Source organism: Myotis lucifugus, unplaced genomic scaffold (assembly GCF_000147115.1).
Source record: "Myotis lucifugus unplaced genomic scaffold, Myoluc2.0 scaffold_490, whole genome shotgun sequence".
Taxonomy (NCBI): Eukaryota; Metazoa; Chordata; class Mammalia; order Chiroptera; family Vespertilionidae; genus Myotis; species Myotis lucifugus.
In genome coordinates, this window is record NW_005871538.1 from 44,431 (window position 1) to 58,538 (window position 14,108).

General features: G+C 43.8%; 1 protein-coding gene across 1 annotated transcript in view; it reads left to right on the forward strand.

The window, feature by feature from the left end:
• The window catches only part of RIPK2 (receptor interacting serine/threonine kinase 2), a 42,551-nt gene that overhangs the window by 1,495 nt on the left and 26,948 nt on the right, over nucleotides 1–14,108 (forward strand). Inside the window, exons 2-5 of the mRNA XM_023744834.1 lie at nucleotides 95–352; nucleotides 1,572–1,633; nucleotides 5,190–5,343; nucleotides 8,033–8,188. Coding sequence (XP_023600602.1) covers nucleotides 95–352; nucleotides 1,572–1,633; nucleotides 5,190–5,343; nucleotides 8,033–8,188 — 630 coding nt within the window. The remainder of the gene's footprint in view (nucleotides 1–94; nucleotides 353–1,571; nucleotides 1,634–5,189; nucleotides 5,344–8,032; nucleotides 8,189–14,108) is intronic.

A 14,108-nucleotide genomic window follows, 5' to 3' on the forward strand; every position in this document is an offset into this window, starting at 1 on the left:
TGGACCCGACTCCCACGCGACCGGAAGCGCGGTACGCCCGCATGTCCCGCGACGCAGGGCGATGCGCGAGCATGGTTTGGGGAAGCGGGACTAGTTTCTGTTTCCAGAAGCGCTGCAGCCACGCGCAGCCGCGACCCCGCGTTGCTCAGCGGTCCGGTCCCTGCTGAGCCCACGGCCCCGAGCCCACGGCCCCGCGGGCGGCCCGTACCGGCTGCCCTGGTATCAGGCCCAGGTCTCGCTCACGGGAGGCCTGCGACACCGAAGGCGGTTCCCTCCCGGCTCACGCGGATCCCGGCCTCGTCAACACTGGGTGTGGCCGTGGCTTCTGCCAGTTCAGGCCGAGTGCGCGGAGGTAACCGCGGCCGGCGCGTGCAGGTGGGGGGTGGGTGTGCTGTGCAGTGGACTCTGCCGATGCGTGGGGTCCAGCGCCGAGGCCCCGTTAGAGTTATTCTACCGCAAACAGCCTCCCGCGTGGGTTTTAATGAAAGTTTGTGCCACTTGAGGCCAAGGAATGAAGAGGGAGTTCCCTTTCCTTCCCCACTCACACTTTTCATCACCTAAAACTCTCCACTCAGTGGGTAGGAAACTAACTGTCATCAAAGCCGCCATGAGACTGTGGGACGCAGGCATCACGAGCTTCCCTCCCACTTGCCTCCTGGGATGGGACATCAGCGGAGGATTTGCAGAGTCTGGGCCGGGCCGGGCTGTGGAGGCGGCCGCGGGCTCTGCCTCGCTTAGAGCGCGGACAGTGCAGGCGTGGACCTCCGGGCTCCGGGCTGGGTGATGTCTGCATGTGCTTTGGGATCACTGGAAAGAAAACCAGTTTGCGTTTAGGGATTGGTCAGTCCTTCTCCATCACCTGATTTCTGTCCCCAACACTCTCCCAACGCCTGATGAGTAGATGGGTCCGGTTGGTTCTTCAAACACCCTGTAGACGCCATAGTTTTTTGGCTGGTAATTTTGGTGGTATGTCTATAGAAGCTGTATTTCACAGTCTTATGTTTAAAAATATAAAACCCTATTTTAAACTGTTTTGGCTTTTTCTGTTTTCCCACTCACTCAAAATTCCCCAAACCTGATTTTAAGAATCTCCCTTCTTCTCTGATCACACACAGGCTTTAGAGTCCCAGGAGGGCAATTCAAATCTGACTCCACCCTGCCACTTGCTCTTGGTGTAACCTCTAGAAAAGTATGAGTCTACTGGAGCCTCAGAGCCCTCAGAGTACAGTGGGATAATGAACCCACCTTTAGGGGTGATCTACTATGATAGTGCCTGTGAAGTGGCTGACACACAGTAGGGCAGAGTAGAAGGAAGAATACCGCATACCCACCCTGGGAGGAGGGCAGTGCCACCGAGACTCCCCCGCATGACTGAGACTCCCCCAGGTGCTCGTCTGTCTGTGGTTCTTTGTCAGAGTGTCCAGGAGTCTCAGGTCGATCCCATCTCCCATCTCCCTGCCTGCGTCCTGCCCAGTAACTGTTTTGTTGGGAATACAGAACTGTTTTAACGTAGGGAATGTAGGTTTAATTAAAACTGGTCTCACAAACTGATTTAATTGGTTGCTTCACAGTTGGGATATAAAGTGGCTGAAGAAAAGGGTGTGTCCTCTTCCAAGTCTTCAATTTTAAACATGTAAATATATATATAATCATTTATTCAAAACATAAATGACTAAGGTTTTTGGCTTGTTCTTCTCTTTGTTTATTTTTAAAGCAGGCCTCATTATCTGGTCTGGAAGGTCTGCTGCTTTTCTTATTGCAACAGCCATTCTTGCAGAGCCTGGTGACAGACTCATCACCATCACTTACCTAGCAGGCTTCTTGCCATGGTTCTCTTCTGTTAGTGCTGCTACCAACCCATTCATCCCGGGTGAACACTGATGGCATCTTCAACTAACTAACTTACTCTTTCTTTCTTTCTTTCTTTCTTTCTTTCTTCCTTTCTTTCTTCTTTCTTTTCTTTCTTTTTTTCCTTTTCTTTCTTTTTTTTCATCTCAGAGTCAGTCACCACCACAGCAGCCTGGACATCCTAGTCAGCTGATGTTTTCCTTTCCATTTCCACTGTGGCCTTTATAGTTTCAGGCTTACATTGCTCCACATCTTAACTAGTATTGTAGCTAACGCCTGACTCAAACTCTACCTCTTTCTGCTGATCCTACATCCTGCTGCCAGTGAATCCTAAAAGTTGGTTCTGCTTATGTCATTTCTCTGCTTAAAAACCTGCATTCACAACTCAGAGACTAGCAAATAAAGTGTCAACGCCCTCATCCGGCTTTAAGACTGAGACATGGCCCTGCTGCCCTGGTCACCTCCACCCTTTTCACCACTGCTACACGGCCTGATTCACAGGAAACTGAGCCCTCGCTCTAACTTCCTTGAATACATTTGTTGCTTATCTATTAAACCTCTACTTAGTGCCAGGCACTGGTCCAGTCCTGGGGATTCACAGATGAAAAAGGCAAGGTCCCTCTCATCTTGGAGGCCACATGAGCCTTAGATGCCCTTTCTCCAAAGGCTGAGATTCTCTCCATTCATAAAGTGTAGTTGAAATCCACCTCTCTGAAGACTAGTGACTCAGTGTTTCCTATCTTTTCTCTGTGTTCCCTCAGTCCTCTATTTATTCATTTAGTTATGTGTGTGTGTTTGTATATGTGTGGCACTAATCACATCTGCCTTATAAGTTTTAATTTTTTTAAATTCCTTATTTTTAATTTTATTAATGAATAATTGCCTTATATTTTGTGTTTATTTTTCTTTTTAAATTTCTTTCCTTATTTTTAACTTTATTAATGAATAATTGTATCTACACTAATAAAAGACAAACATAAAAATTGACCATACCTTTGCTATGCCTTAAGCCACGCCCACCAGCCAATCAGAGCGACTATTATCAAATTAACCCAACCAACATGGCGGCCGGCAGCCACGGAGATGGAGTGAGCAGGAGGCTTGGTTGCCCCAGTGATGGAGGAAGCCAAGCTTCCCACCTGCCGCGGCCAGCTCTGAGCTCCACTCAAGGCAACAAAGTTTTAATTATAAAAGATAAATAAACCCCAGATACCTGCTTTCAGCGGGCTGTGGCCACAGAGCTGGAGCGAGTAGGAGGCTTGGTTTGCCCCTGGTGATGGAGGAAGCCAAGCTTCTCACCCGCCCTGGCCGGCTCTGAGCTCCACTCAAGGCTACAAAGTTTCAATTATAGAAGGTAAATAAATCTCAGAATAAAAAAAAGAAAAGAAAAAAAGGAGAGGCTGGGAGCTTCCATCGCCGGGGGCTTGGCCAGCCTGAAAGCGGCCCTCAGCCCCTCACCCAGACTGGCCAGGCACCCCATTGGGGACCCCCTACCCTAAAGGGGGTGTGGCCAGCCTGAAAACAGCCATCAGCCCCTCACCCAAGCTGGCCAGGCACCCCAGTGGGACCTCCACCCTGATCCGGGACACCCTTCAGGGCAAACCAGCCGGCCCCCACCCGTGTACCAGGCCTCTATCCTATATAATAGAAGGGTAATATGCAAACTGACCCTAACAGCAGAACGACTGGCAATGACTGGTCACTATGACACACACTGACCACCAGGGGGCAGACGCTCAATGCAGGAGCTGTCCCCTGGTGGTTAGTGCGCTCCCACAGGGGGAGCTCTGCTCAGCCACAAGCCAGGCTGATGGCTGCCAGCACAGTGGTGGTGGCGGGAGCCTTTCCCGCCTCCTCAGCAGCACTAAGGATGTCCAACTGCAGCTTAGGTCTGCTCCCTGCTGGTAAGTGGACATCCCCTGAGGACTGCTGGGCTGCCAGAGGGATGTCTGACTGTCAGCTTGGGCCCGATCCCCCAGGGAGTGGGCCTAAGCCAACAGGTGGACATCCTCCGAGGGGTCCCAGACTGCAAGAGGGCATAGGCCAGGCTGAGGGACCCCCCCCCCCGCCCCCGAGTGCACACATTTTTGTGCACTGGGCCTCTAGTACAAATATAATTGTATACAATCGTGTGCCACTTAATGACAGGGATACAGTATAAGAAATGCATCCTTAGATGATTCTGTTGTCGTACGAACATCAGAAAGACACTTACACAGACCTGGTGGGGCAGCGTGCTGCTCACCTGTGCTGCATGGCAGAGCCCATTGCCCCTGGGCTACAAGCTGTGCAGCATGTTACTGTATAAAACAGCAGAGGGTTAAACCTCAGGATGGCTGCAGTGTCACTAAGCCATAGGAATTTTTCGGGTCCGTTACAATCTACAGGACCACCATCCTGTATGGTCCATGGACTGCATATATATATGACTGGTATTTAAAGTATACTGCATGATGATTTGATATACATATATTGTGAAATGTTACCAAATCGAGATAATTAACACATCCAAAGGCATACACTGACCACCAGGTATTTGAAAAGGTGTTCAACATCACTTACCACCAGGAAAATGCAAATCAAAACCACAATGAGTATTTATTTTTCTTTAAAAAGATTTCCGGGCAGCTTGAGAGCACAGACTGTGTTCTTTTTCATCTTTATATTCTCCATAATGCTGAGCACTTTTTATTCTTAATGAAGGTTCCATATTTATTTGTTTTATGTAAGAATAAGCAAATGGACCTGGACCCTGATTTCCCCCCCCCCCCACCCCGCCCAGGCATCTGTTAGAAGCACTCACCTGCTCTCAGTGGTCTCTTCCTGGGTCCCAGAGGATAATTCCTCAGGAGCATTGGCCCTCATGCAGCTAGTACCTCGTTATTTAAATCTACATTGAGATGTCTCAATAGTCAGGATATTTGGGGAAATATTACATGGTATGCAACTATAAATTTAATATAATTGAATCAGATCTGATTGTTTTAATACAACATAAATTTAATAGTTTAATTAGTTCACACACCAATCGTTCTAATACTATAGACTTTATAAACTTACCCATAGTGTTCTTTCCTTTTCCTAGAAAAGTATCATAATGATAGCCTAGGCGTAGCACTTTTTTCTGTCAGTGGCTTATAGAAGTTATTTTGGTCTGTAGACTATACAGGGTAGGTGTTTTCCCTACTTTAAATATGATGAAACTAAAGGACAGAGAGTTGCATAATTTACAAGAAGTCAAAAGCTGATTACTGAAAAAGTCCAGGCTAACTTAATATCATGGGCATGATAATTGTGTATTTTCCATTACTTTAAAATAATTATGCTTTTTTTTTCTTTAGTGAAAGAAATGATGTCTTAAGAGAAGCTGAAATTTTACACAAAGCTAGATTTAGTTACATTCTTCCAATTTTGGGAATTTGCAATGAGCCTGAATTTTTGGGAATAGTTACTGAATACATGCCAAATGGATCATTAAATGAACTCCTACATAGGGTAAGTGTTGTACATTTTCAGTGGCTGTAATTCTGTTAATGAAGCTATAAAGTGCTTTGGTTATTTGGGGATAAATATGGATGAATCACAATAAGAATAATGAAAAACAACGTGGTGCTAAAGTTTCACCATCTATGGCTTCTTTTGTGTTGTTAAGAATAATGTGAAGTCAGGCCTTGTCTGCTAAGGAATAGAGGTTCTTTTGCTTAGGTTACTGTGTTCTACACTGAATTCCACTCTCCACGTGTATAATCAGGTAGGCATAAGAGAAAGAGAAGGTAAAGGGCACACTGCATGGTCCACTGTCCACAGGTCAGATTTTATATTATGTTAAAGACAATTTAGGATTCAAACTAAATGTCAATAGTACCAGTTCATAAAATCCTGAATTACTAGGCCACATAAATCTATCTCTGAGTGCCAGATGCATTGGCTTTTCCATGATTGACAGTGGTGTGAGCTATTTACTTTTTTTCTCAAGGTACCAGTTACTCTGGCTTTGATTGTGAATCCCATCAGTAAACAAATTTGGGGATCCTCATTCTCAAAATATGTGTATGCATCTATGGCTGTTTGCTTGAGTTGGTATGATCTCCAACCTGCAGTTTCTCTTTTTAAAACGCTCAGTCTATGCCGAAACCGGTTTGGCTCAGTGGATAGAGCATCGGCCTGTGGACTGGAAGGTCCCAGGTTCGATTCCGGTCAAGGGCATGTACCTGGGTTGCGGGCGCATCCCCAGTAGGAAATGTGCAGGAGGTGGCTGATCGATGTTTCTGACTCTCTATCTCTCTCCCTTCCTCTCTGTAAAAAATCAATAAAATATATTTAAAAAAACAAAAACAAAAACGCTCAGTCTAGCTAGCCCTAGCAGTGGATAGAGCATCAACCTGGGGACTGAAGGGTCCGGGTTCGATTGCAGTCAAGGGCACATGCCCAAGTTGTGTGCTCGGTCCCCAGTAGGGGGCGTGCAGGGGGCAGCTGATCAATGATTCTCTCTCATCATTGATGTTTCTATCTCTCTCTCCTTCTTCCCTCATCTCTGAAATCAATAAAAATATATTAAAAAACAACAACAGTCTATTTAGCGAGGTTGGTTTAGTTAAAACTTGGTAATATAAGGTAAAATCCTAAATCCCTATCCATCAGTGTTCTGATGGGAGAAAGGGAGCTGCTGGCAGCACAGCCTCTCGGGGAGGGACTTCCTCTTTGCCTGGGACACATCACGTTCTGTGTATGGTGTGAGCATCTCAAGCAGGATGGGGTGGGTGTGTGAGGTGTGTGTAACTACCACTGCAGCCAAGATGCAAGTATTAATCCAGCACAGTTTCTTTTTGAGAAATAAGTAGGAATTCTAATGTTTACTTCCCACCCCCAGCACCCAGTAGATATTCTGGCAGCCAGGTCTGAGCCTCTAGAATCCTAGAGCCTCCACAGGGGACTGCTAATTCCTGGAAGGAGCCGTGACCAGAAGTTCCCATTTCACACATGTGCAGAGAGGACTTCTTCCTCCTGTCACCTACATAATTTTTAGAAAGTTACCTTTTTATGGAGTAAAAGATTCAGTTGCTGAGTGGACGGGGCTCTGTATATATCGGAGGAACTAATGTGCGACATGAGTATTTGTGTTTCTTTTGGTTTCCTGTATCGCATTATTAGGGTGGGTTTGTCTTGAAGCACCCTTCCCCACCCTCATGAAAGATTGCTGAAATAAGTCAAAATACAGTGTAAGCGCAAAAGTTTGACCCACTTTCATGCCAGGTGATCACTGAACTATAAGCTGATCCATTTGCAGAAAAAAAAAATCTCAAGAACAGTTTGGAGCTTTCAGTAGAAGCATACTGCTTCCTGTCATGTAGAAAAATATGCCCAGTGGCATGGTGCCTGATGAGTCACTGCAGAATCTTCCCAAAGTATCTAATTTTTCTGAGTATACTCATTTTCCTGAGGTTCTGCATTAATTTTTATGTTCGGAATTGATTTAATGAAAGTTCAAATGGATATCACTTGTAAGTACCAAGAAATATAAAACATTGCTTTAAATGTCTTTATTATATATGCTTTATAAATAAAGATGAACGTTGTCTCCTTCTTAAAAACAAAATTCAAGGCTAATTTTTCAAGTTGAAATGCAAATAAATTAATTATATGAATAAAAGTATGAGATATTAATGCTTAGTTAATAAATATAATATGGTCATACTTTTTAATGGGTATAATGATTAGTTTTATATTAATCAGAAAATTAAAACATTAATTTGAATAAATGGTTTGGTATGTACTAGAAACAATTATGTGTGTGTGTGCTCATGTGTGTGCACAGTCTACTTGCTATAAGCCACAAAATGGGGAGATGGGTGTGGGTATGTGTGTACCTGTGTGAGTGTTACATAGATTAAAAAGTAATTGAAACTGTGTCAACTGAAAAAAGAAGAACCGATATCATGTAGTTACATTACCAATATAGACTAAAAGGGAATAAATATCAACACTATGAAGTTATTTTCTCTAAAAAGTAAGGGAAATAGGATACAGGGATGTTGATGTCAAATTTGTTACTATGTTAAAAAAATGAGCATATGTTTTGACCTTAGTTTATGCTGTATTTCTCATGGAATATTTAATTCCTAAGTGTGAATGTATGGGAATTTGGCCACTGATTTTGGTTTTGTGTCTTCTTGCATATATGAAGAAAACAGAATATCCGGAAGTCGCCTGGCCGCTGAGATTTCGCATCCTGCATGAAATCGCACTGGGCGTGAACTACCTGCATAATATGAACCCTCCTCTACTGCATCATGACCTGAAGACTCAGAATATCTTACTGGATAATGAATTTCATGTTAAGGTCATTACTTTTTTTTAAAAGTTATGTGTATCTTTGTGATTAGTAGCTTTGAAAAGACATTAGTTATTTTTTCACCTGGCCAAATGAATCTCTCTCCCTTTTCCATGGCCCTATTACGGTACAGAGATAGACCTATTACAGCACAAAATACGAAAAGAATTACATTCTTGATTGAAATTGTGGAGCACACCTTTTTAAATTTCATTTTGAAATGGTTATAAATTCATACAAAGTTGCCAGGATAATACAGAGAGGTCCCATGTGTCCTTCACTCAGTTTCTGCCAATGGTTGCATCACACATAATGATAGTACAATTTCAAGAGCAAGAATTTGGCATTGGTATGATGGACACATGTAGTTCTGTGTCACTTGGTCACCTGTGCACAGTGCCCCATGCCACAGAGAACACTCATGCTGCTCCTTCCCACCACACTCTCCCTGCTCTGCACCGTCCCTGGGCCCTGGAAACCACCATCAGTGTTCCATCTCTCATTTCGTCATTTGGAGGATGCTTTATAAATAGAAACATGCAGTGTGGGATGTATTGAGATTGGCTTTGTTTACTTAGCATAATGCCTTTGAGATCCATCCAAGTTGTTACTTGCATCAGTAATTGTTCTTTGTTTACTGCTGAATAGTAACCCACAGTATGGGAATACCCCCTTGTTTATTCGCCAGTTGAGAGACATAGGTCATTCCAGTCTTTAGCAATTACTAGAAAGTTTCCACGAACAATCCTGTGCAACTTTTTGAATGAACATTAGTTTTCATTCCTCTAGGATCGATGCCCAACTCTTTGGTCACATGGTAAGAGTACGTTTAGCTTGTTAAGAACTATTTTACCCAACTACTTTCCAAAGTGGCTGCACCATTTTATATTCCACCAGCAATGCATCCTAAGACCCAGCTTTCCACATCCTCACCAGCGTTCGGTGTTACCACTGGTTTTTATTTTGGCTGTTCTGATAAATGTATTGTAATAGCTCTTTGTGGTCTTAATTTGCATCTTCTTAATAGCTAATGATGAACACCCTCTCATGTGCTATGTGTCATCTATGTACCTTTTCAGGGAAATGTCTATGTCTGAAGCCATTTTCTAATGGGATTTTTGAGGTTTTCTTTACTGTCAGTTTTGAGAGTTATATCTGTTTTCTTGATATGAGTCCTTCATCAGATACGTAGTTTGCAAATATTTTCTCCCGGTCCATAGCTTATTCTTTTCATTCCTTAAACAGGGTCTTTCACAAAGCAAAATCTTTCATTTGATGAAGTTTAACTTGCCATGTTTTTCTTTTAGGATCATACTTTCGCTGTTATGACTAAGCGCTCTTCAGTAAACATAGGTATTGGAGATTTTCTTCTAGGTTATCTTCTAAAAGTTGTATCATTTTATGCTTTTGAGTTAATTTGTTTTTACTTTGAATTAATTTTGTATAACGGAAAAGATGAAGGCATCTAAAGACAGCAGATGTAGTAATTTCAGTTACCTTCTTAATACTAAATGTGGCTCTTTTTTTATATAATACTAGAGGCCCGGTGCACGAAATTCATGCAGGGGGTTTGTCCCTCAGCCCAGCCTGTACCCTCTCCAATCTGGGACCCCTTGAGGGATATCCACCTGCCCTCCTCTTCTGGCCTGGTCACCCTAACTGCCCTCCCCTGCAGGGCTGGTCCCCCCCAACTGCCCTCCTCTGCCGGCCTGGTTGCTCCCAACTGTCCTCCCCTGCTGGCCTGATTGCCCACAACTGCCCTCCCCTGCCGGCCATCTTGTGTCCACATGTGGGGTGGCCATCTTGTGTGTTGAAGTGATGGTCAATTTGCATAGTAACTCTTTATTAAATAGGATTTTGCTACCTTTCTTACAATAATATATATAATTGAAGATTATTGTAAATATCAAAAAATGTTCAAACAAGTAACTAATAGGGAAATTGGAACAATAGAAAAATTAGTACAAAAAAATGTAAGAAAATTTAAGTGAAAAAAATAAACCTTTACTGACAGCACTTCCTCTTCCTCAGCCTTGCTAGAAAGAGAGACTAGTCGATGACATCAGTTAGGGAGCCCTACGCCAGCCCCCTGCGGCCTCACTGCAGCCATCCCTGGCCCCCAGGGCAGTTATCGGATGACGGGGGAGTCTCAGCATCCACCCTGGAATGACTGACATTTTCTTAGGTGATCAACCAAAACTCCTCCCCTGCTGCTTCTGCCCCCGGGCTCCAGTTCTGCCTCCACAGGAGCCCTTTCCCTATTTGAAGATGGCTACCGCCTGCCCCCAGACTCCCAGCTACCACCCCTGGCTCTTCAACCAGTTTCCTTCTGACCTGGATTTAATCCCAGGTGCTATCTAGATGAATCTGTATTTCAATCACTCTTAAATTTTGATTCTCAGAACTGAACAAAATACTCTCCATGTGATCTGGCCATTGTAGAATTGGAGGGAAGTGTCCTTTACCCTAGTCCTAAAAACGTTACTTAACAGTTCCTTAATAATTTATTAGTTTTGGGGGAGCAGCCATATCACCACACTCAGGTTGGGGTCAGTGTCAACAGAAAGCCCGGAGAAGTTCTTTCTTTCATGTATTATCGCTTGAGCCACATCTCCTTATTGTGTGCTCTACAGAGTACATTCTGGACATCAGAGCTTTGTCTTGTTAAGCCTGAGTGATCACTTTGCCCTTGAAGACCTTTCTGAAAGCTGTTTCTGTATTCCAAGGGTTGCAATTTCTTTCCCAGCTTTGTGTCATCCTAAAATTTAATTAGCCAGTTTTTTGTGTCGAGTCATGATTAATGTTAACGGTGCAGAGCTCGGATCAGAGCTGCACTACGCAGCGCTAAGAACTCCCTCAGGTCCCTGTCAGTCAGCACTGCTGGAGAATAATCCTTGTTTGTTTGGAGTAACCCTAAAAGCACTGATATGCACCCATATGTCCTCATTTTGTCCATAAGAATATTATGACTGTTTTCCAGACATCTGCATGGCTCCTTCCTGTGTGCAGCCTCATTTTCAGGTGGCTGTCCTTGGACTCCCGCCAGGTCCCCTCCCCCTCGTGCCTCCATTTCAGCTTCTCCACAGTGGTTTTCACTATCTGACATACATTTTTTATTAATATCTTTACTGGCCATCTCCCCCACTTGGCATGTGAGCTCCATGAAGACATAAATGTAGTCTATTTTGTGAACTGCCATATAGAAGGATTCGGTAAATATCTGTTGAATGACCAAAGGAATGACTTCCACATCTCTGCACCAGATAGGCCTGCCAGCTTACAGTCAAGGATGCTGTTATTAAAGCACTTCAGAATGTTTTGTGATATACAAATTGCTTTCACATTAACTCTTTGTCAGTAGTAACACTTTGGAAAGAGGATTGGAGTCCGCATTCTTTCCTTCAGTGAGTCAGTCCTGTGAGCACTGTGCTTCAGGGACTGTCCATGCGCGTGGCACAGCAGTAACCTGAGGTCTGAAATTGACTGCTGGTTTAAGTTAACATTTGTTTTTCATGAATTCTTGCTGGCTGTTTAATTAATTGCTCATAGGGTATCCCTTTTATAAAAATTTCTAAAATTTTTAAGCCAGGGGTTAAGGATAGTCTCCCGCCAGTGTGTAGATTTGTGAAATCAATAATATTTTTCCTTTTTATTTATTTTTTAATTAAATCTTTATTGTTCAGATTATTACAGTTGTTCCTTTTTTTTCCCCCATAGCTCCCCTCCACCCGGTTCCCACCCCACCCTCTGCCCTCACCCCCCCAATGTCCTCATCCATAGGTATACAATTTTTGTCCAGTGTCTTCCTGCACTCCCACACCCCTTTCCCCCCGAGAATTGTCAGTCCACTCCCTTTCTATGCCCCTGATTCTATTATATTCACCAGTTTATTCTGTTCATCAGATTTTTTATTCACTTGATTTTTAGATTCACTTGTTGATAGTATGTACTTGTTGTTCCTAATTTGTATCTTTACCTTTTTCTTCTTCCTCTTCTTAAAGAATACCTTTCAGCATTTCATATAATACTGGTTTGGTGGTGATGAACTCCTTTAGCTTTTTCTTATCTGTGAAGCTCTTTATCTGACCTTCAATTCTGAATGATAGCTTTGCTGGATAAAGTAATCTTGGTTGTAGGTTCTTGGTATTCATCACTTTGAATATTTCTTGCCACTCCCTTCTGGCCTGCACAGTTTCTGTTGAGAAATCATCTGACAATCTTATGGGTACTCCCTTGTAGGTAACTAACTGTTTTTCTCTTGCTGCTTTTAAGATTCTCTCTTTGTCTTTTGCTCTTGGCATTTTAATTATGATGTGTCTTGGTGTGGTCCTCTTTGGATTCCTTTTGTTTGGGGTTCTCTGCACTTCCTGGACTTGTAAGTCTATTTCTTTCACCAGGTAGGGGAAGTTTTCTGTCATTATTTCTTCAAATAGGTTTTCAATATCTTGCTCTCTCTCTTCTTCTGGCACCCCTATAATTCGGATGTTGGTTCGCCTGAAGTTGTCCCTTACACTATCTTCATATTTTTGGATTCTTTTTTCTTTTTGCTTTTCCGGTTGGGTGTTTTTTACTTCTTCATATTTCAAATCTTTAACTTGATTCTTGCGATCCTCTAGTCTGCTGTTGGATCTCTGTATAATATTCTTTATTTCAGTCAGTGTATGCTTAATTTCTATTTGGTCCTTTTTCATATCCTCGAGGGTCTCACTAGATTTATTGAGGGTCTCACTAAATTTATCGGCGGTTTGTAGAAAATTCTTGAAAAACCTTACAATGGTGGTTTTTAACTCTATATCCAGTAGTTTGCTTCCCTCTATTTCTTTCATTTGTGATCTGTTTCTTTGTCTCCGCATTTTTATGCTCCCCTGTGTTGATAGTGTGGCTTTCTGTGCTAGGTGTCCTATAGGGCCCAGTGGCTCAGCCTCCCCAATTACCTGAGGTGGACACTCTTGGTGCACCCCTTTGTGGGCTTTGTGCACAGTCTTGTTGTAGTTAAGCCTTGATTGTAGTTGGTATCACTGGGAGGAATTGACCTCCAGGCTAATTGGCTGTGAGAATCATCTGTGTCTGCAGTGGGAGAACTTCTGTGCTGGAGACACCTTCTGGGGCAAGACTTGCTTCAGTGGGGCTTTGGTGGTCACTGAGTCTGCCCCCTGAGTGTGTCCCTTATGGATCTGAGGAGCTGTAATCTGGATGGTCCCACTCTGACCACTGGGTACACTGGCTCTTGGATCTTTAAGGAGGTGCTAATTTAGCCTCTGCTTGAGGCTACCCAGCAGGAGCTACAGAGAGATCTGCAGATTCCTTTTCTTTGTTTGAGATTTGGAGGTGCCCAGATGAGGCCCAGCTGTGAAGCAATGCAAGCTGCTGTGGGGCCTTAGGCCTTCTTTTGGATGTTCTGTGTCTCTCTGACCCAGCTGCAGTTGTTAGGTAATTTTAGATTGCAAAGGGCCAGGTCATTCATATGCAAAAGCTTCTGTGCACAGCTTGGGTGGGGCAGGTCTCAGGGAATCAACAGGGCGGAGCAAACAGCTATGGCTGATCCTCAGTTCTGCCCTAAGAGGCCCCGGGTCTCAGTGTCCCGGGGTAATCGCTGCAAGCAAATCTGAGAGAAAGCCGCCCTCGAGTTCCGCCCGCTGCCAGACAGTCCAGTTTCTCCCCGTATGAGTCTGGGTCCCCAGAGACTCGCCCGGAACTGGAGTTCAGAGCAGTCAGGAGCTTGTGACTCCCTTTGATTGAAAAAGACAACCGTGTCCTCATTTGCCAGCCCTTTCCTCGCGCCTCCGTACCTCTGCACTTTACTTCCGCACCTCCTCTGAGTCTCAGTGTGCTTTTCTCTTTCCTTCTAGTTGTAGAATTTTCACTCAGCCAGCCCTCCTGTGGTTCTGGATGATGTCCGTTTTGTCTTTTAGTTGTATTTTTTAAAATA